Here is a 19609-nt window from a genome sequence, read left to right as displayed (position 1 = left end):
GTCCTCTGGGAAACCCGGATTTCTTTAGAGGGGAGAGAAAAGTAAAAATATTTTTTTTTTAAAGGGAGAAGAGAGGCTCGTGAATAGAATACCTGGCGTGTTTGCCTGAGCTACCAGCAGCAGACGGAGTCCCTCTAAACCTACCTCCCGGCCAGGGAACTGCCTGCATCCGATAAGGGATCTACTCGACAGGATCACATGTGAAGGGAGGGAGCGTGCAGAAACGAAGTGCTATTCGATTGAGGGGTAAAGGGAGAGGAGACACCGAGGGAGGGGGGAAGGTCAGGGACACGGCTGGGGGGTGGGGGGGTGGTGGGGGGTCATCGCACTGCCAGAAATAAGGAGAGTGTCTACACCAACGGTTTGGCAGACCAAACCAAGGAGGCGAACAACCCCAACAGTGACATTCTTTTTAGCTACGAATACTTTTGATTTTGAAACGATTTTGACTCCTTCCAAAGAAGCGTTGCGGTGAAATCCCGACCGCGCAGTGTGATTCTTGGACCGTGCGTAATCTGGAGAGTTTGTTCGCACGCTGCGTCAGGATGCGCGTCTGTCCGCTGCTGGTCTTCCTCTGTCTGCTGTGCAATGGACGCACTCAAAGGTTCTCCGCTCTCACGGTAGGAAGAGACATTTAAAGCTCCCAAAAACACGTGTCATTAATAGGCACGTTAAAAAAGAGAGGTCTAAAGTGAAGGGTATGGTGCGTAATAATTGAGTAAAAGAGACACATTCTAGCGAATTTCTTATTTAACTGTCTGTCATATTATTAATAGATCGTTTTAAAGTCAGTGTCGTTAATGTATTTTTAATATTCTTCCATAAAAAAACATATTGAAAACGAGTAATTAGTATTTACGTATTATAGCCTTCACTTACTGACACAATTGACTTCTACTACATTCTGTTTCCACACAAAGAGGCTATTATTATTTGAATATGTTGTCAGGAATTCAGGCTGAATATAAGACTGAATGATTTTTCAAACTTAATAGATGGTTGAAGTTTGCAAACTAGAGGTCTCTGTGTTCCTTCTGAGTTGAGCGTACTCCGTGTGTTTCAGGGTGTCACTGGTCTGTTAGCAGCGCCAACGTGGTTTTATTATTTTTCTTGTTTTGCTGCCTCTATGTCCCATGCCAGTGGTAGTGGAGTAGAGGCTCCTCTGCAAGGTCTGCTACACCAAACCACATGGCTTTGTTTACAGCAGCAGAGGGCATCCTGTCCATTGTCCTTAGACTGCTCAAGAAGGTGCATCTTTAAAGACGTTTCCACGATCAAGTGCAGGTACAGGGCTGATGGAGGAATGATAGAGAGCGGAATGTGCACGGTGTCAGAAGCTTCTCCCCTTGATTTAGAGATCGATGTGACAGCTGCTCCCCCGCCGGTGTTATTTATGATCTGGGTGAGGATGCCTTAATATACAATTGGAAACAAATGGCCATGAGCTGCGAACCGACAGGTGAAGGTTCGGAGACCCTTTCTCCCTGACGGCACTATGGAGTCATGGAATGTGGGAGGAAGAGTAGTACTCAGCAGATGCTCCCCCTTGTTTTCACCAAGATGCACACATTTACTCACGCAGGTTTCTTTATTGAGATGCCATAGGTAGTAAATCTATCCAGCGTTTTGTGTAAAGGTTACACAGATGCAACTATGTGTTTGAAATATGAACCAACATTCTCATGCTCTCTGTGAGAATGAAAAACGTCCCCATACTTCATGTTTCAGTGGAAACTGTGTCTTTCAAACATCCCGCTGTGTCTCACAAGACATTTTTTTTATTGGAATAGCACATGCATCACTTGTCCTTTTTACAGTGCCTTGTGGGTGACTCATGGCGCATTGTATTAATTACACAGGAGAGGTTATTGTTGGCTTTTGTGCATATTTGAGGTCGAACGGGCAGTTGCGTATGGGATATTTGCCCAGGTTATTCACGAGGCAGACATTTTCCCGTGGTTATCGTATGAAATCATTTATGAACAGATGAGGGAGCACAGGAAACTGTCTGTGTCCTTTTCAAACCTGGAAAAAGCAATTTAAACACAAGACATTGTTTGCTCCCCTATGCCTTCATAAAATCATACACCTGCTCAGAGAGATTCCCTTTGTCTCGTGACTCTCGGCTTGCCCGTAACACCACATCTCTTTCTTTTTGACATCTTTCACAGCAATTAAACACCTTTCCCTTTGATTGAGTTAGTAGCCTGTTTAAAGGCTGTCACTTTGTTCCCTGTCCACCACGCTGGAAACTAATGATCCCCTCTGCATCCAAGCGTCCGCGCAGGAAGCGCCAGCCATTTAACACGTTTGCCACGGCCCCCAGCTGGGGCCCCCATTGACCCCGCAGGGCCGTGGTGTGAGGGGGCCTCTTGGGGCGCTGGAAATGGGGGCCTCCCAGCCAAGAAGGCCCTTATCGGCCTACAATGTGCTCTCTCTGCTGGAGGCTTGCCTCCTGTGCTCCCCATTCAATCCCACAATGCTGCGCTGCCGGGGGGGTGGGGGGAAGGGGTGGTAATTGGATTTGATTTGTATGCTGGTTGGTCTTGAAAAAAAAAGCAGCACTTTCTCTCAGACTGCGCCAGTCTCGCCCTCTCTCGCCCGTCTCTTGTTCTTTTGCCAACCTTTTGTATCATATGCAGAAAGCATCTTGCAAGAGAGATCATGCAAAGCAAAGAACAGAGAAAAAAAGTGAAAAAAAGAAAGGAAAAGAGCCAAATAAAGACAAAAACAACAGAGTGTGCGCCAGCTGCCAGACAAGTACGTAAGCGATACATGAATTTAAGTCACAATATGTGTGCTGTCTCCTTTTATGATAAATCGGGGCGCATGCTGTTGCCGCTTGCAGCTGAGGTGAAGGCCATCCATCACACTCACTGCGCCTTGCTGTGCACGACGACGGGGGCGGTTTGAAGAGCCTGCAGTGAGACATCGGGGGAATTTCAGTTCTCTGCCTCAGTCTTGCCCATCCATCACCACAGCCCAAACACACAGAGATCTGCAGGAGGCAGCTAACCACCAGAACCAGTGCACGGGAGGAAGACACCACGAGCCTAACACTTCCCCCCTCTCCATGGCTGTCACATCTCATTTGTTCTCCTCCTTCAGCGTGGCCAACTGTGACTGTGAAATAAACACTTGGTTGTCTGATTGGGAATCTGGGTGGCTGATGTCACGTTTTTTTTCCACGCAGTGTTCTTTGGGGCGCCATCCAAAGCTTGCGGGCACCGGGCGCTGTGCTGTACAGCGGACATCTAGCAGGATGCTGGGCTGCTGAATGACTCAGTTCGGGCTGTCAGTCGGCTGCCTCGCAGGCGCTGACGCTTACAATGCTGGTGCAGTGTGAGCACTGGGGCTGGCCAGCGTGAGCTGTGGCGAGGCTGGCGGTCGACCACCAAGCATGGCTGGACGCTCTCAGACACTATCGGAGCAGTGGCTGGTTTCGGATGGTTGCAAAAAAGCTCCTCAGAGCAGCCTGGCACGCCCAGCTGGACCTTCTGTGAAGGGTTGAGGTGTGAGCGACAGGGCAGAGGGTGGGCAGAGGTCCTCGCCGCAGAAGGACACTTAAAGGCAATAATGCAAATAATCAAGGGACAGTAACGAGGAGGGGTGGGAGGATGGTGGACCCCCTGTTCAAATGAAATAAGTAAGAGAGAACTCAAGGCCGTGTTATGAAGAGGCAGCTTCGTCGGGAATGAAATTACAAGCGAAAAAGAGCAAACTTCTTATTAAAGCAGGAAAGCTGTCCCAAGCTTTATGCCTCGTGACCCAACAGACTTATGTCGGGACCTTTCGGGGAGTTCAATCACCCAAAGGACCCAACACAAATATTTAGTTTGTTGTTGTAGACTACACTAGAAGTCTGGCTGTTCCCAGAATAAAAACCATTTTTCATGAGTTCCCTTTAAGCAGCGGAAAACAGCACTCACTATTCATATGCTGTTATTCCCTGAGGAGGGAGAGGGATTACTCTTCTGTTACAGACTGTTCTGCAATCGTGTCACAATACATTTCAAGTTGTTCTCATGACAGCACGACATTTTTAAAAGCCTGGGAAGAAAATGTGTACATTTTCTTTTTCTTCTTTTCAATTGCATTGAATCCAGAGACCCATCGTCCCTCCCTCGCAGCTCTTCGCCTGCCGATGTGTTTGAACGGGCCTCTCCTCTCTGATCCCCCCACCCTGAGAGATTTATGAGTAGGGTTGACAGTGGGCTGACAGACTGCGCCCCCCCCCCCTCCCCTCCCAGCCCTGTGCAACTCTGCCTTCCCTGCCAGCCCTCTTCCAGGTGCATGTCGCCCTGCAGCCCAAACCTCATCTCACACTTCATTTGTAAGATGTCAGACACAACAAATTCTTTTTTTATTGGTGATTGCCCTGCCCTCTTTGTGGATGTGTGTGTGTGTTTTTTTCTTTTCTTTTTGCCATCTATCTTGCCATACCCTTTCTTTTGATGACTGGTAACATATTTTATAGCTTTTCTTTAATTGAGGGCTTAGCCTCTCTATATTAATGTTTGTGTGTTTTAGTTTGAAAGAGAAAGGTTTGTCTCTGTGTCTGCCGTCAATAGTTTCACGGAGATCTCTCCGGAGATCCGTACATCCACTGAAAACTGAAACAAAACAAAAGATTAGAACTGAAAGAAAAATGACAGCCTTTCACATGTGCAAATATTTTCATTATACAGGAAAATCAAAAGATTTCAAGTTATTTATCTTTGGATATGACAGACTGAAAACAGCACCTGCACAGGCATGGATGGAGAGTTTGTTTTTTTCCACTCACCCCAGGCCATTATTCCACAGAACATTATGAAAACCCAACACTGGCACTGTAGCAGCACAAAGCACCCAGACATCTACTTCATTCAGCCGCTCTGTCATTCACTTGTCTCTTCATTCATGGTAGCAGTCACAGCTTGATCCCCCTCCCCAGCCCACCCCCTCCCTCGCCACCACGGCCTTCCCATTGTGTGGCCTGGCGAGGGGGTTTCATACGCACGGTGACCGATACAATGGTGGCATTGACACAGGTGATCCGATGTGTTCAGCCAGGAGTCTCCGGGCCTCGTTTCTCTTTTCATGGCTGAGTAGAACATCGTCACGAGCAGTCCCATGTGAATAGTCGTGCAGGTGTTGGCACGGCGTCAGACAAAGGCAGGCTGCACCCTGACAGGCTTGCAGTGACGCGGACTCATCCTTGTGTGTTGTAGCGTTCATCAGGGCCTTCCAGTCCATTCACGAACACCTCCTGAAACATAATTATCAATTTGTATGACTTGTTGCAATGGATAAGCGTTTCCGCAGTGAATGGTGGGGTAGCTTGTTTTTATAGAAATATTTATATCGTTAGTGTGGAGAATAAAATGTTTTTGTGCAGTGCTCGGTGATGGCCAAAAATGGTCTAATTTTAGGAATGTTTTCTCTGTTTATCTCTCTTTTGTAGTTCCTGCGGGTGGATCAGGATAAGGAGTGCAACATGGAATGCAGCGGGGCTTCTCGCAAGCCCCTGTGCGCCTCCGACGGCAGGACGTTCACATCTCGCTGCGAGTTCCTCCGAGCCAAGTGCCGTGACCCCCAGCTGGAGGTCATTCGGGGGCCATGCAAAGGTCAGGTCACGAGTCACGCTTCAGCGCCGCCCGGTGCTCTCAAATGCGCTGAGGGGGTCACAGTAGAAACCAGTGGGTTAAATTCATTTCAGCATAATTGATTCTTTGTGTGCTTGGAGGGCGAGTGGGGTGAGTGGCCAGTTTCACAATTTCACACCATTTTAAAGAAAATGTATCATGTATCATCTGTCAGAATACTACATGAATTCCTTTTTTGTGGAAATTGGTATATTCACTCTTGCTTTGTTATAACAGTACATAACAACAATCAATGGAATAACAACTTCCTCTGTGATAAGAAATGGCTTCAGCGCTCTGAAATCAAGTTATTATGTAGAGTGGACTAAGTAGACAATGGAATTCTTGACAAGAATTAATGGTCTCATTTTCATCATTCTAGATGTAAAACTCTATGTATGTGACCAAGATGAAAAGCATGAAGGGAATAAGAGCCAATGAGGTCATACGGCTCACAGACTCCCATTGTTAGACCTCATTGGAAGTGAAGCACCCCTACACCCCAATGCCGCAGCTCTGAACCCTCTCACCCGCAAACTGGACACAATGCCCCATTCTAACACATTACAATATTAGACCACCAATGCACAGAGTGTGGGCCAAAGGGTTTGCTTAAAAAGAAGTCGGATATGATGCAAAAGCGTTTCACGTTCCTGTGCCCGTTCCGGTTCTCTATGGCAACGTTTCCAAGAGGACATCTGGATGCACAGCGCAGTGACACAGAATAGAGGATTCCAGCTAGGAGGCTGAAAGGGACAAGAGTCCATGAAAGTCGTATTGTATACGTCAATACCATCGGGTCTATGAGAGTTCGGACCCCCCTCTACTTCTGGACGGCCGGTTAGAAAGACACAGCAGCAGCAGCAGCCGATCTAAACCAGAGGGCCGCTCTGGCCTAGAAGAACAGAGATGGGATTGTGTTTAAGGATGGTGAGACTGGCACCACATTTGTTTTCTATCTCTGTGCTCACATGATTCAAGTGTCCTGTCATTTTTTCCAGTCTGCTTCTTGGTCGGAGCCCCCTGGAGAAAAGCGATGGTTTTGGGTTTTTCCACTGCAGTTAATTTTAGAGCTCCTAAGTTGCTGCTTCGCTCCGTCCGGAACATCCAGCGTCTGGTCCCCTCTCCTCACCAGTGACACTGATACGCACACACACACACACACACACACACACACACTAGACTGAGAGAAACCATTGCACATTTCCCTGCATGTGTCCAACTGTAAGTCATACCAGCGACACGTGGCATCCTGACCAATCTGGTGAAGAATTTTAAACTCCTTAATGAGTCATTGCTTTAATGTGATTTGAACCTGCGAGTCAGGCACTGCGCGGCGTATCTCACCAAATTACCATCAAACCCATCGCTCCCCTGTGAGTTTGCACAGCTGGTGCTGTTGGTCAGGAGATCCAAAGCAGCTGTGGGATGACAGGATGAGCCATGGCTCAGACAGAAAGATATGTGAACACTTGTGATGCTCATAGGTCAGAAGTTGCTGACCCGCATTTATACAGACAAATTGTTGGAGGACACCTCGCGCTGAAATGAGGAGACGGTCAAGGTTTTAGAGGAGACTGAGACCGACTTGGAGACATTAAGGAAGGATCGGGTTTTCCCCGTGCATCAGCCCTTTTCTTGGGTGACTGGAATGTTCTACAGGAGCAGCTCGAGCTGCCTCTCTGGGTAATGGCTTTACCACCAGGCACTGTGCAGGCTTGCTCCTATTAAGACCGGGGTGTGGGTTCTATTCCCAGCCGCACAAGACTCCAACACTTCCGAAAGGTTTTTAATTGTTTCCCCTCTGTCTCTGCGCTTGCTTTGCCTTTTTTCTTTCGTGAAACACACTCGAGATCCAACATCTTTTGCTAATTTCACATAATTTCTTTTTCTTCTCGTTTCACAGTCTTTAAGCCGTCGTCCGACCACGGGTCCGTGTGATTGATGTGTATCGATTCTTGTGATTTGTGGTGATCCTTTAGATACATCCAGATGTGTAGCAGAGAAGAAGTACACGGAGCAGCAGGCTAAGAAGCTTTTCCCACAAGTCTTTGTGCCTGTGTGCAACCCTGACGGCACATATAGCGAGGTAACAACAATCATACTTGCTTTTGAATATGATGGCTACACGGAGTAGAAAGAGGAACCGCTCACACTTTTTTGCAAGAATATCTGCTGCGGGAATTGAATGGATGTGTTTCTTATCACTGTTCGTCCCCATCTCATTGTCACTGAAGCCATATCTGTCTTTTAGCTCGTGCTGACCGTGTTCACATCCTGCTTTGATTACAGGTTCAGTGCCACAGCTACACTGGATACTGTTGGTGCGTCACCCCAAACGGTCGGCCCATCAGCGGCTCGGCAGTGGCCAATAAAAAACCTCGATGCCAAGGTGGGTAAAACTGTTTGTGCAGTTCAGTGTTTTGTAATGAGTTTGGTGTATGACACACTAAAAAACGATAATGGGAGCAGATTTGTACAGGAATGCGGTTTGTGCCATTTCGTGAAGCAATGACCGTAAATCAAGTTCAACAAAGCAAAGCATGACATTCTCTGTTTGTAGGGGGTGTAATATTCAGTCCTGTGGGAAAGTAGTCGGGGACCAGACATTTGGCCACGGGGTTTTTCAGTACCACCCGAGGACTGAGCGTTGCTTAAGGCTTTGGGCTGCGTGTGTAAATAAGCCTTGTAGAAAATCCATACTGCACAGGCAACAAAGTTAAACTGTAAGGAATGTAAGTATTCTCGGAGGAAAGCGTCTGCCAAACAATCAAATAACCAAGGCCACATGTGCCCCCTCTGCGTCTCCGGGGGGTGGCCTCGGATGTTGCTGCTGTCCCAGCAGTGAGAGAGATCCAGAAGCAGCATTACAACTGTTGCCGCTACTTAATCATTGCAAGTTTACAAATGTCAAAAGTGGTTGGAGCCACTTTGAATAAAATAATATTATTTAAATATAAGGTGGAAATTTGGTATCATTAAGGATAACATGAAAATGGTGTGCGGTAGTGAATTTTCAACTGAATTGAAGATGTTGCTTTCCAGGTTCAAAACAAGAGAGAGCAACTACACGAGAGCCAGGTAAAGCAGGTGAGACTAATTCAAGAAACAATCATTCTCAGAGGGCTCGTTGAGCCCTTTGTGGGTCCATGCATGGGTTTGTGTTCATCCATGTGTGTTCCTATCCAAGCATGCGTGCACATGCGAGTGTGCATTCATTTGTGTCAGGGTGGCTCGCCTGTTAAGACCTGCCTTTCTAATATTTTGTCAATTTGAAGTTGTTTGCGAGCAGCCTGAAGGATGATACAGCAGCAGTCTGTCCCTGAATCACAAGGAGAGAGGCTGTGGTGAGCTTCAGGGCCTCCAACCGCCTGCTGAAGGAAAACTGACTCATCATTCCCCTACTCTAACTTCATCTGCTCCGTCCTAGTTCTTTTTCAGCCACAGCGTCACAAGATTCAAGGAATTGTTTGCACTTTTTCTTCCACCCTACTTTCACTCTGCCTCTCATCAACATCTACCGTCTTCCAGATATGGAAGCACTCGACTCCCCCGCGGCTCCACTCCAGACTCTCTCTATATCTTATTCTCATCTTGTAAGAGATGATTTGTTTAACTTTTTTCATTTGAAGGCTCACACAGAAAAAGGTTAATTTGCGTTGATTCCTGATGTGTGTGTGTGTGTGTGTGTGTGTGAAACAGCACACAGAGAAGGAGGCAACGTGACACGTGTGTCCACTTGTGTTGGTCACACGGGTTATTCCTGTCAGTGTGACATCTACGTCTGCGCCTCTCTCTCTGTAAACAGTCTCGGGTTCAGTGTCGGTCCGAGCCGGGCCAACTCATTACACATAGATTCAAGTGGAAATGTAACATTTCTAGGTAGGAGGAGCGATGGTGAAAGAGAGGAAGGAGGTGACGGGGAGGCTGTGGTTCAATCTGAACTCGTCGGATAAACATGGTGGTGAAAAGCAGAAAAAAACTGCAGATTTGTGGTGTGCCAGAACTGAAAATAGCAGTGATTGCATCAATATTTTGATTCAGCAGAGGTCCATCACCACCAAAGCACCCATGTCTGCACTTTTATTATCTGAATATTGGTCATGTTAAACACCAAAAGCTTTACCCTAAACCGATTTCTGGTGCTTGAGAAATTCATTCATATGCCGGATTCAGCCGACGGCTGACAAACAGCAGTTAAACTAATGCCGTATGACCACAAATAGCGCGGGGGTTTCCTGGCAGATGCTAAAAGAGGTGTTACAGTCATGTAAATGGCCGCAAAGTAAAGATCGGTCATTAGTGGTTTAACGTAAATCCAGATCATAAATACACTTTTTGAAATTGCATTTCCATCCGTTAAGTGAGCAAAGTAATAACATGTCTGCCTCAGTCAGACGGCACTGACAGTTTGTATTTTTATCCATCGACCGTGCTTGAGGAGATGAATGGCTGGCATGACGAATGTGCGTTAAATGAAAAATCTGGAATTTATTGTTAAAGAAAAGAGGTCTAGGCTAAATCCCTGTTTGTGGAGCCACCGGTCAGAGGCGCCCTGACTCCAGCATTAACAGAGCTTTAGTTTAAGCAAAATGAGTGACCCACACTGAGGTTAACCACACCAACAGCCATGGTTTTACCCAAAGCAGCTTGAGACCTGCAACCCTGCCTCCCCGCTACCGCAAATAAAAAAAAAAAACACAGTCCAAACAAACACTGAGCTTGATTCTCCCACTGTTCAACGGTGTCGGACTTGGCTACTGCATTCTTCACCTCTTACGTCTCTCAAACCTTCAAACAGCTCTCGTGACTCAAGTGCAGGCGATTGAAGGACTGGGAAGAACGGGGTAGAGCATCAGGGACCACTGGTCCTCACCCCCTCCTGAGTCATTTTGACTGACTCAGCCTGTCCTCCATCTCATAATGATCTCCTTGTTGCATGGAGTGAAACCATGGGGATAAATGACCACTATACTTCTATTTTCTTCCCCTCTTACTGTAAGACTCAACTGTCAACTTTCAACACACTTTCTACTCATTCTCCTAACATCTTACTTCTACCTCCACCTTTTTAAGACGGGCAACGTGCAAATCTCACATGGTTGTGTTCTCTGACCTATCTTACTCTGATAATTGTAGTCTCCTTGCAAATTTTCTCCATTCTAAATGCAGATGAGACTGGCCTAGTGGTGGATCCACAGCCTGCAGGTGATGAAGAAGGTGAGCTTCCAGATGTTATATCATGAGTAACACGTGTTTATTTCCACCATCATTACCGCATCAGTTACAGCATCACGCTTAAAAAAGGCCGTTAGGAAAATTGCATCCAATGTATTTGGCGTAAATATAAAGGACAACTAACAGAGACACTTCCTCACAAGTTGTGTTTTCGCTGTTAAACCTCTGTAACCTGGTCATACCTGATTAAAGTAACCTTGCAACAAAGAGGCTGAATGTTTATCGAAACACAAATGTGTTTACTTCTTACTCTCATGAAATTACCCAACACCATCTGAAGAATTAGTGTCAAGTGCATGCCATTTTAAACGGAGTGTTTGTTTATTGCTATTTAAACTCTGAACGACAGAGGAAACGACTTCCTTCATTTCTTGTTCATGGGGATAATCCCTCTCTGTGAATGTGAAGCAGACAGTCTTGTATTTGAGCACTTTTTTGGTCTTTTACATAGTTAAGGTTAATGATTTATCGCTTTAGGGATCAAAGACAGTGGGGGACTCGTAGTTATAGCTTAGCTTTTGCTGCTATATTTCTGGTCAGCTGTCACATGCAATTACCGCTCCACCCCCACCCCAGGAGTTTGATGTACGGTAACCCTGATATGCATTAAATGCTCTGTGAATTTTGGAACCACCGGGTTTGGCACTGAATGATATAAGAGTGTGTTTTCAATTGAAGCTAATAAAGCTGTCTTGGGGATTTCTTTCAGATATCATTTCCCAGTACCCCACTCTGTGGGAGGAGCAGGTCCGCAGTCGGCAGAACAACAGAACCCGAGCACCATGTGAGTCTCAAACCACCTCGTCTTTAATGACGGCGATCGGGTGTTTGCGATCCTCGGCTAACGGCACGCTCTGTGTTTTTCCTACTTGTGTGAGCAATCATGGTTTGGGGCAATTCCTGTCTTTTAAGGACAGATGGTGGGTTGTGAAACCCGTATGTCTCGGTGTTGGAGTGCGTCAAGCTTTGAGGAGGATCTGCCTCTCTGTGGTTCTTCGCGTTGCAGCGTATCTGTAAATCATCAGCACATGGCACCAACACAGAACCGCCCATGCTTCTGCCTGGTCCGTTCTGGTCTCGTCTTCCACGCATGCATGTTTATTTCATTTAAAAAATCTGTTTGTCTCTTTGTTGCTTTCTGCAAGAAACAACACTATTCTGAGGCCCGCCTTGGGATGAGAGCCCTGTGTGCATGCGTGCATTTGTATGTGAATCCAATTATCATAATTTACCGGCAATAAAAAAAGCCTGAGAAATGCAGCATTGATGGTTTTGATTACCATGTGCTCTGGTATTCGGATGAAAAAAACCAAACACCCGCCCCAACAAAGAGAGCCCATACGGAGGAACTGGAGCGAAGCGAGTCGGTTGAGAAAGCGGGGAGGCATTTCATTTGGTCTCTTTTGTGTGGGTAAAGATCTCTAATGAAAATAAACTAAGAAAAGGGATATCCATAATCCCGCAGCAGCTTCCGAGCCTCAAGGCAAAGTCGCCAAGAGAGGGAGAGATTGAAGCCGAAAGCCCTCATGGCGAGAGGAGCTCTACTTTCATCCATTAGTTTAGTGCTCAAATCTCCGTCGGGGAGTCGCATGAGAGAGAAGGAGGCTGCTGCACAGGAACCAGCCTGATTCGATCCCGCTGAGGCTCTGCGAAATCCCTCTCATCCGTCCAAGTTGCTTCCTTCTTTGTGATAACAGAAAGCATCACAAAGCAGTGCATTTTCCCCCTCCATTTCGGAACAAATTAAGATCCAGATCCTCGTTTCTTTACAGCAGTGTTTCGATGTGTGTGTTTGTGTGGGGGGCGTGTGAAGGCCCGAAAGAACGCTGTTCTGCTTTTGTCTTGTCTGTTTCTCTGTCTGTCACACACATCCACAGAGGGCAGTGAAGTGTCCAAATATTTACTTAACTTGGGGCATAGGGAGCTGTACTTGGTCATTAGCCTGTTAATGTCCGTAAACAGTGCCACGGGGGGCTGATACAACAGTCTACACACACTGTCTCTGAGCACTCATCCTCCACCCCTTTGTCTTCTCCACCTCCTCCGTGTCTTAGTGATGCTCAGAGTGTAATGAGAGAGCAAAGCGTGCATTTGGCTTTTAAATAGAACATACTGTTTGAATGTTGTATGAATTCAAATTGTGTGCCAGATCTGATTAGGAGTGGTTCTTAACTTTAAACAAACCCTCTTCTTTCACCTCAAGTGTGTGTGTGTGTGTCTGTGGTGTGCATTTGCCAAGTCACACAACCTAGACCACCTAGGTGAATGCAATGGTCTTTGTAGGCGGCAAGTGTTTATGTGACCAATCCTCGCCTCCACTTATTCCTGACCCCTCTTTCTAGCCTCATCATGTGACGAGGAGCAGGAGGATGCGAGGCAGCACAAGAACGACGCAGTGTTTGTACCAGACTGTGCCCAGGGAGGACTGTACAAGCCGGTCCAATGCCACCCTTCCACCGGTTACTGCTGGTGTGTGCTGGTGGACACGGGACGGCCCATACCTGGGACCTCCACCAGGTGGGAGAGACCTCAGCTATGGTACTTTCAACTTAATTTACACAAATTCTTGGAATATATTGCTAGGTTCTTTGTGTCAATCACACAAGATAGTTGGTACACAAAGCAGGTGAGTGATCAGTGACCTTTCAACCACTAATTGATAGAGGGGATCAAAATATAATTCATCATTATCTGTCATGCAGGTGTTACATGCACATGAACATTGTAGAATACTCCCTATTTAGAATCGGTTCTGACAATGAATGACGGATGACACAGAGGAACTCAGTGGTCTGCTAAGCAGCGGGTCAGGGGTCAGTCAGTCAGACTGGCAGAGTGGGGCACTGGTACACTCTCATTGAGCAGCAGGGCTGGGGATCAGATTAACAAGGCCTCAGGCACAGTGCCAGACAGCACATTAGTACACATATGGAAGTGTGGATCCCCCTAGCAGCAGCCGAGGCTCTGCTAGTTCGCCAACAAAGGCCATGAACGGTTCCTTGTGTCCCATGCTCCATGTCTGCCATGCCCCCCCCCCCCCCCCCCCCCCCCCCCTCCCCTCATACCAGCTCCAAATCCTCTCCCTCTTTTTTGGATGTGATTCACAGCCTCTATTTTCCCAACAATACATTTATTTGAATCCATATTTTTACTATAATCAACCATCGATTTTGATCAATTTCACCAATGAAAAAGTTTGCTTTTTCTTATGTTAAGCATTCTTTGTCACAGGTATGAACAGCCAAAGTGTGACGGCAATGCCAGGGCCCACCCAACTAAACCAAAGGACCATTATAGAAGCAGACATCTCCAAGGTAGGTCGCTAAAGTCTCTGCTTCTCCTCCGCGTTCAGACCACATGGGGATGTTCTTCAGTAGTCACCCTGCAACTGTTGCCTTGCTTCCAAGGCTGTGATAACAGTGTGTGTGTGTGTGTGTGTGTGTGTGTGTGTGTTTATTAACATCATTAGCAGTGTTGGTCGAGGAAATGCTTGATAAAGAGTTGAGGAAAGCCAGAAACCCCCCCCCCTCAATGGTCAACAAGCAGGGAGACAGAGACGGATCGAGTTGAGGATTTATCTGCAGCCGACATGGGAGATGGAGGATAGTGGGATGATAGCAAGAAGGAGAAACAGCAGGCGGGAGAGGTGGAGATAGGGGATAATAGGATGCCAGAGATAGTGATAAATGATTGACAGCAGCGGAGATAACTAAATTGCGAGTTGGAGAGGAGTTTGGGGGTTTTGGTCTAGTGGAGGGCTTAGAGGTGACCTTGGGTTGTCTATGCAACGTCAATATCTGCTCATCCAAATTTGCTCTTACACTTTGGAATCCAGATATTTTGCAAAGAAACAAATAAATCTTGTTTTGTGTTAATGAGTCTTTAATATATCTCGTGATGTTGAAGGCTTTAGCTCTCTTTAATAGCTTGATAGCAGAGTCACCTTTACTTTACTAATTCAACTCCCATGTCAACTCAAACATCAAACCAATTCTATGCAGGTTTAGCTCCTTGCAGTTTGATAAAAAAAAAGTTCAAACTGTTTCCCTAAGTGTTGGAGATGTCCACCATTTGACAAATCTATTATAGTATAGACAGTTGCAATGCTTTAGATGGAAGGCATTCATATTTAATTTTATTATATGTATAAATACTAGAATTTCTCCATCAGTAATTGCATGCCTGTCCTTCTCATGCAACCAACGACAGGCCAAGGAAAGTTAAAGCGTTCGGGTGCCGCGTACAACCCAATCGCAGTTTAATGCTGAATGGTGCTTGGCTGACTTTCTGTTTTTTGGTGGTTATGGTAAACATGTTAATAATCCTCCAGCAAATGAACAGAGCTACCACTGTTCCCATCCCATCCACAGCTGTTTATGTAACGGTGTGCCGGTCCAGAGCTGTGCTTGCAGGTGCTGCATTTAGCAGCAGAGCAGCGCTCCGTCTGTGTTCCACCATTGAGGGCTCTTGTACACAGTGAATTATACGGCGAGATAGACGGTGACAGAGGAATGCTCCTGAAACAAGCCAATGTTGCTCATCTTTTCCAGTGAAACTGGCGGTGCATTATTGTTTAGCTGTTGTTGTTGAGCAGGAATAATGACCGTTAGTAACCGCCCCAAGAGAAACACCTCACATTCTATATGTGGCAAAAAAGCATGCACCGTATCAGTCAGGTCTCCCATGATTACATACACACAGTAAAAAAAAAAAACAGCACCTTGTTTTCTTCATGACCACTTGCATCAACGGTTGCAATCCCGTGTTACTGTATGAACAAGGGATAATTATAAATGTTGCTGCAGCCCATTCGCTGTCGAAGCGCTGGTGTTGAGAGTTTTATTGGGCGAGATGCGAGAAAGGAGAACTTTAGCCTGAAAGGTGCTGGAGAGGGGAGCCAAGTATTTGGCGAGCTCCCTCCCCAGCGCGGTATCATGGGATAGCATTGGGGCGGCCATTGGGAGCTGCGGCTGTGAGTGCTGACAGGGCTCTGCCCCATGTGGCTCCATAGAAAAACACGGCGTCTTATTGACAGTAGCACACGGGCACACACATGCAAACATGCGCCTACTGGCCAACGTTTTACAGAGAGCAGACTTGGGGTGGTGGATGAATGGTGGTGGCAGATCTTAGCTTTGAGAAAAAAAGTGAGTAATTTGAGATTTTCTCAACTGGATTCCATCCTGCAACTGGGCAAGATTATAATCATTAGGGAATAAGACCGCAGTCATCCTGCGCCACAGCCACTAACTGAACGGAAAGTTGCCAGAATCAATTTCTTTTAATGGACAGCAGGAACACTAAATGTTGCCCGGACAGACAGACAGAAGCTGTGTGTCACACCTCAACCAAGAGAATCTCTGCTGCCAAGAGGAAGGGACTGGAGCTCACCTGATGCCTTCCCATCTCAATGGACAACAGACACATGCTCCTTGCAGCGTCACGGGAGAGGACGGGTGCTCATCTCACGAATCTCCCTTCAGACAGAAGCCAGATCAAAACGCTTTGCCGTCAAAGGGTGCAATTGTATGGCTGTCTAGACTAAATTACCACAAGAGGCACCAGTTTGGCCATTAACAGGTGGGTCAGATATTTTACTGGGTTAAAGCCAGGAATGGCCCACTAAAGGTTGAGGGCTTTTCAGCATGTCAAGGAGGCTGCGGAACCGTTTGGACACGTGGATGTGTTGACCCTTGGTCCGGTGCAGGCTGCTAAAGCCCTGCTCCTCTTGGGGAAGGTGGTGTGAAGGCTGGGTCCTGGGTGTTTATGCCATTGCTGGTCGCCACCTGTTAGAGAGAAGCAAAGCATGCTATTATCTCCGACACGGGAGAATCTGGCCCCGCAGGCCTGGGTTATAAAAAGTGTAGCACTCTGTGGAGAATTTATTTTTCTCCACAGGCAGAATAGCAAGAGGGAAGCCGGACTGTGAGAAAGCAGAACAGAGTCTGGAGAGGAATCCAGGAATCTCTGGGGCTTGCGTAGCCTTCAGCTCTTCCAGAGTCACTTTGTCCTCCTCACTCTTAAAACTATATGGACAAACAGACGATTACTATCATTAGGGCCATTCCACCTCTGTTGTCCCTGCGTTTTATTTCTTCCCCGTCATTCACCATGTAATAATGCTTGTATGTTCGTTTTAGTTGGGTAGTTAATGATAGATTTCCCCTTTTTATAGGTTTGTAGGTCAATGAAATGCCTTGTGACATTTCAAATAGTTAACCAATTATACACTGAAGCGGAAGTGTTGAGTTGTGCATCTGGATGCATACCTGGATGCATATCTCTGCAAAATCCTAAGTAACAGTGTTTCTGTCAGAACTGGGTTTGGTCCCCTTAATGTCGTAGGTGCTCTATAGAGCCTCTTGTCCACACATACAATGTTCAGCAATGTCTTCCGTGCTCCAGCTGTCAAAACCACTCAGTGGCCTCCTGCATGAATGGCAGGTCCCCTTTTCCTCCTCCAAACAAGGGGAGGTCTGACACCTTATGAGACGAAGTCAAAGACAACTGTGAGAGTAACGTCTGGGTTTAGCTTCTTCCTCTGTTCACGTTAAAACCACGCAACCTGCAACATGACGTCCCACCCCAAACTTTTATCAACATTCCACACTATTGTAACACTGTTGACTGGGGGATCATTTTTTCCATGTTTGCTGACATATAAATATACGTTCACTTACGTAGGCCATATGAACATGCTCACACACACTCATGCAGGTATTTGTGGTTTATTTTCCAGGCTGTCCCGGGGCAAAGAAAACAGAGTTCCTGACAAGTGTTCTTGATGCGCTGTCGACAGACATGGTGCACGCCGTCACAGATCCAGCATCCGCCGGAAGGTATGACATTCGCAAGTGGATTGACTTATTTTAAGGTTACACATTGAACAGCAGTGACTGTAGGGCAATCACTAGCTGGTGAACTGATATCTGTTGTTCAGGGTGGCCGAGCCTGACCCCAGCCACACCCTGGAGGAGAGGGTGGTCCACTGGTATTTCAGTCAGCTGGACAAAAACTCCAGTGGGGACATTGGAAAGAAGGAGATCAAGCCTTTCAAACGCTTCCTGCGCAAGAAATCTAAGCCAAAGAAGTGTGTGAAGAAGTTTGTGGAGTACTGCGACATCAGCAACGACAAGGCGCTGTCTCTGCAGGAGCTGATGGGTTGCCTCGGGGTGACCAAAGAAGAGGGTGAGCCGAACCTCACAACACAACGTGGGATGCCTTGCATGCATCGATAGATAAAATAAAATGGAATTGCAATCTGGGCTGCAGGACCTTTAGCAATGGGTCAGCTGTCCAATCAAACAAACTAAGCAGTGGCCACATTTGTCCAAACGCTGGAGCAGTGCACATGACAATTGCCAGTCATGCTTGCATAATTTACATAATAAGTGCTACAATAACATATAATGTAGGTAGCCATCAAATGTATCGTTGGAACCCTTTGTGGTTTACTTTAGGTTTCTCTTTATCTTTCTGTGTAACAGTGTCTAAACCAGGAGAGGGTTTATCTTCCAGTAAACTAGTAAGTAAACAACTCCTCCCACACTTATGGATGAAATGGCTGAAGAACAGTTTTATCTGTTTGTGTTTACTGAGTGTTCGGAGAAAATAAAGTAATAATAAAAAAAAACATTGTCTGCCTAACTGCAGAGTATCATGGCATGTATCAAACTGATGTCCCCTTAATGTGCTCTCCCCAGAATCCCTCAAGGAAGCAGGGGTAAACCACCATCTGAGATTCCCCCTCCTGCATGGAGAATCCGCCCTCAACAATCGGCAAAAACGGAAACCATAGTATTTGCACTTTGTACTTTAAAAAGAAAAAATGTAAATTCACTTTGTAGAAATAAGGTATTTAAACAGACTGCTGAATCTGTGAATGATGTAGTTAGCTTTTTATGTTCAGACAAACATTATTTAACACATACAATGTATGTGTCCTTTGTGTGTCTAAAAAATATACTTTTCAAAGTTTTACAAGTTTTCAATGCGGCTTTTTCTGCTTTTTCTGACCCTTCCCCCCTGTTATTTTCTCCTCCATGTTGATGATGGTAAAGCGGATATATGGTTCGCCCCATAATATTATAGTTTGCTACAATAACTTAGACCATACCATCACCCATGTATTGATCTATAGCATTTCTTCTTGCGCTTGTACAGCAGTTCACAAGAATGTTTTAAACATGCAGCATAAAAACGTCCTACATGTTCACATGTATACATAACCATGTTTATTAGAAATAAATACCTCTTTTATACATCTGGATCTCTGCCAGTCGTTATGTGTTAAGTGGGTCAGCGAATTCATTCTTTTCTCTCTAATCCAATTAGTCTTCCATGTTTTCCTTCTCATTATATAAATCCTGTAATGTCTTTGCCGTTAAGTGTTTACTTGCAACGTCTTTAATAAAACACCTTGTTGACACAATCTTTATGAGCCAAGTGTTAGTCATACATAGCAATGGTTGTGTATCATTCCATTTTCAGACAGCTTGCCAATTCCCTCCAGGGCACATCTGAGAATGGGAACAACGGATGGTACTTATGTCTGCTCTCGTCGCAGATTTCCCATGCAGACTGAAGACAGATAAATGGACCTATCTTGACAGTGCGTAGTACAAATGGCCATTAAAAAGGCTTCATATGAGCCAGTGCGCGTGAACACATAAGGTATACTTATATGGGTATGCTGTAAATGTACACTTCAAGACTTAAGGTGGTTTGAAGGGATTCTTGTGCTC

At 46.0% G+C, this 19609-nt stretch overlaps 1 protein-coding gene across 5 annotated transcripts; it reads left to right on the top strand.

The window, feature by feature from the left end:
* Positions 1–319: 319 nt before the first annotated feature.
* Positions 320–19128, top strand: smoc2 (SPARC related modular calcium binding 2). Of its 5 annotated transcripts, none has more exons than XM_037466381.2 (13): positions 320–620; positions 5447–5609; positions 7610–7716; positions 7920–8019; positions 8673–8708; positions 10800–10847; positions 11575–11649; positions 13208–13403; positions 14097–14179; positions 17605–17704; positions 17806–18053; positions 18353–18390; positions 18569–19128. In XM_037466381.2, the coding sequence occupies exons 1-13, from the start codon at positions 546–548 to the stop codon at positions 18590–18592; spliced, it is 1293 nt and encodes a 430-aa protein (XP_037322278.2). In that variant the 5' UTR covers positions 320–545; the 3' UTR covers positions 18593–19128. The 5 variants fall into 5 exon arrangements, with proteins under 5 accessions (XP_037322278.2, XP_037322279.2, XP_037322277.2 ...); XM_037466382.2 differs by having other exon boundaries at positions 8673–8717; positions 13208–13382; XM_037466380.2 differs by having other exon boundaries at positions 8673–8717.
* Positions 19129–19609: the final 481 nt, after the last annotated feature.

This window comes from Pungitius pungitius, chromosome 13 (assembly GCF_949316345.1).
Source record: "Pungitius pungitius chromosome 13, fPunPun2.1, whole genome shotgun sequence".
In the NCBI taxonomy this organism is placed as follows: Eukaryota; Metazoa; Chordata; class Actinopteri; order Perciformes; family Gasterosteidae; genus Pungitius; species Pungitius pungitius.
This window is presented reverse-complemented; position numbering and strand designations above follow the sequence as displayed.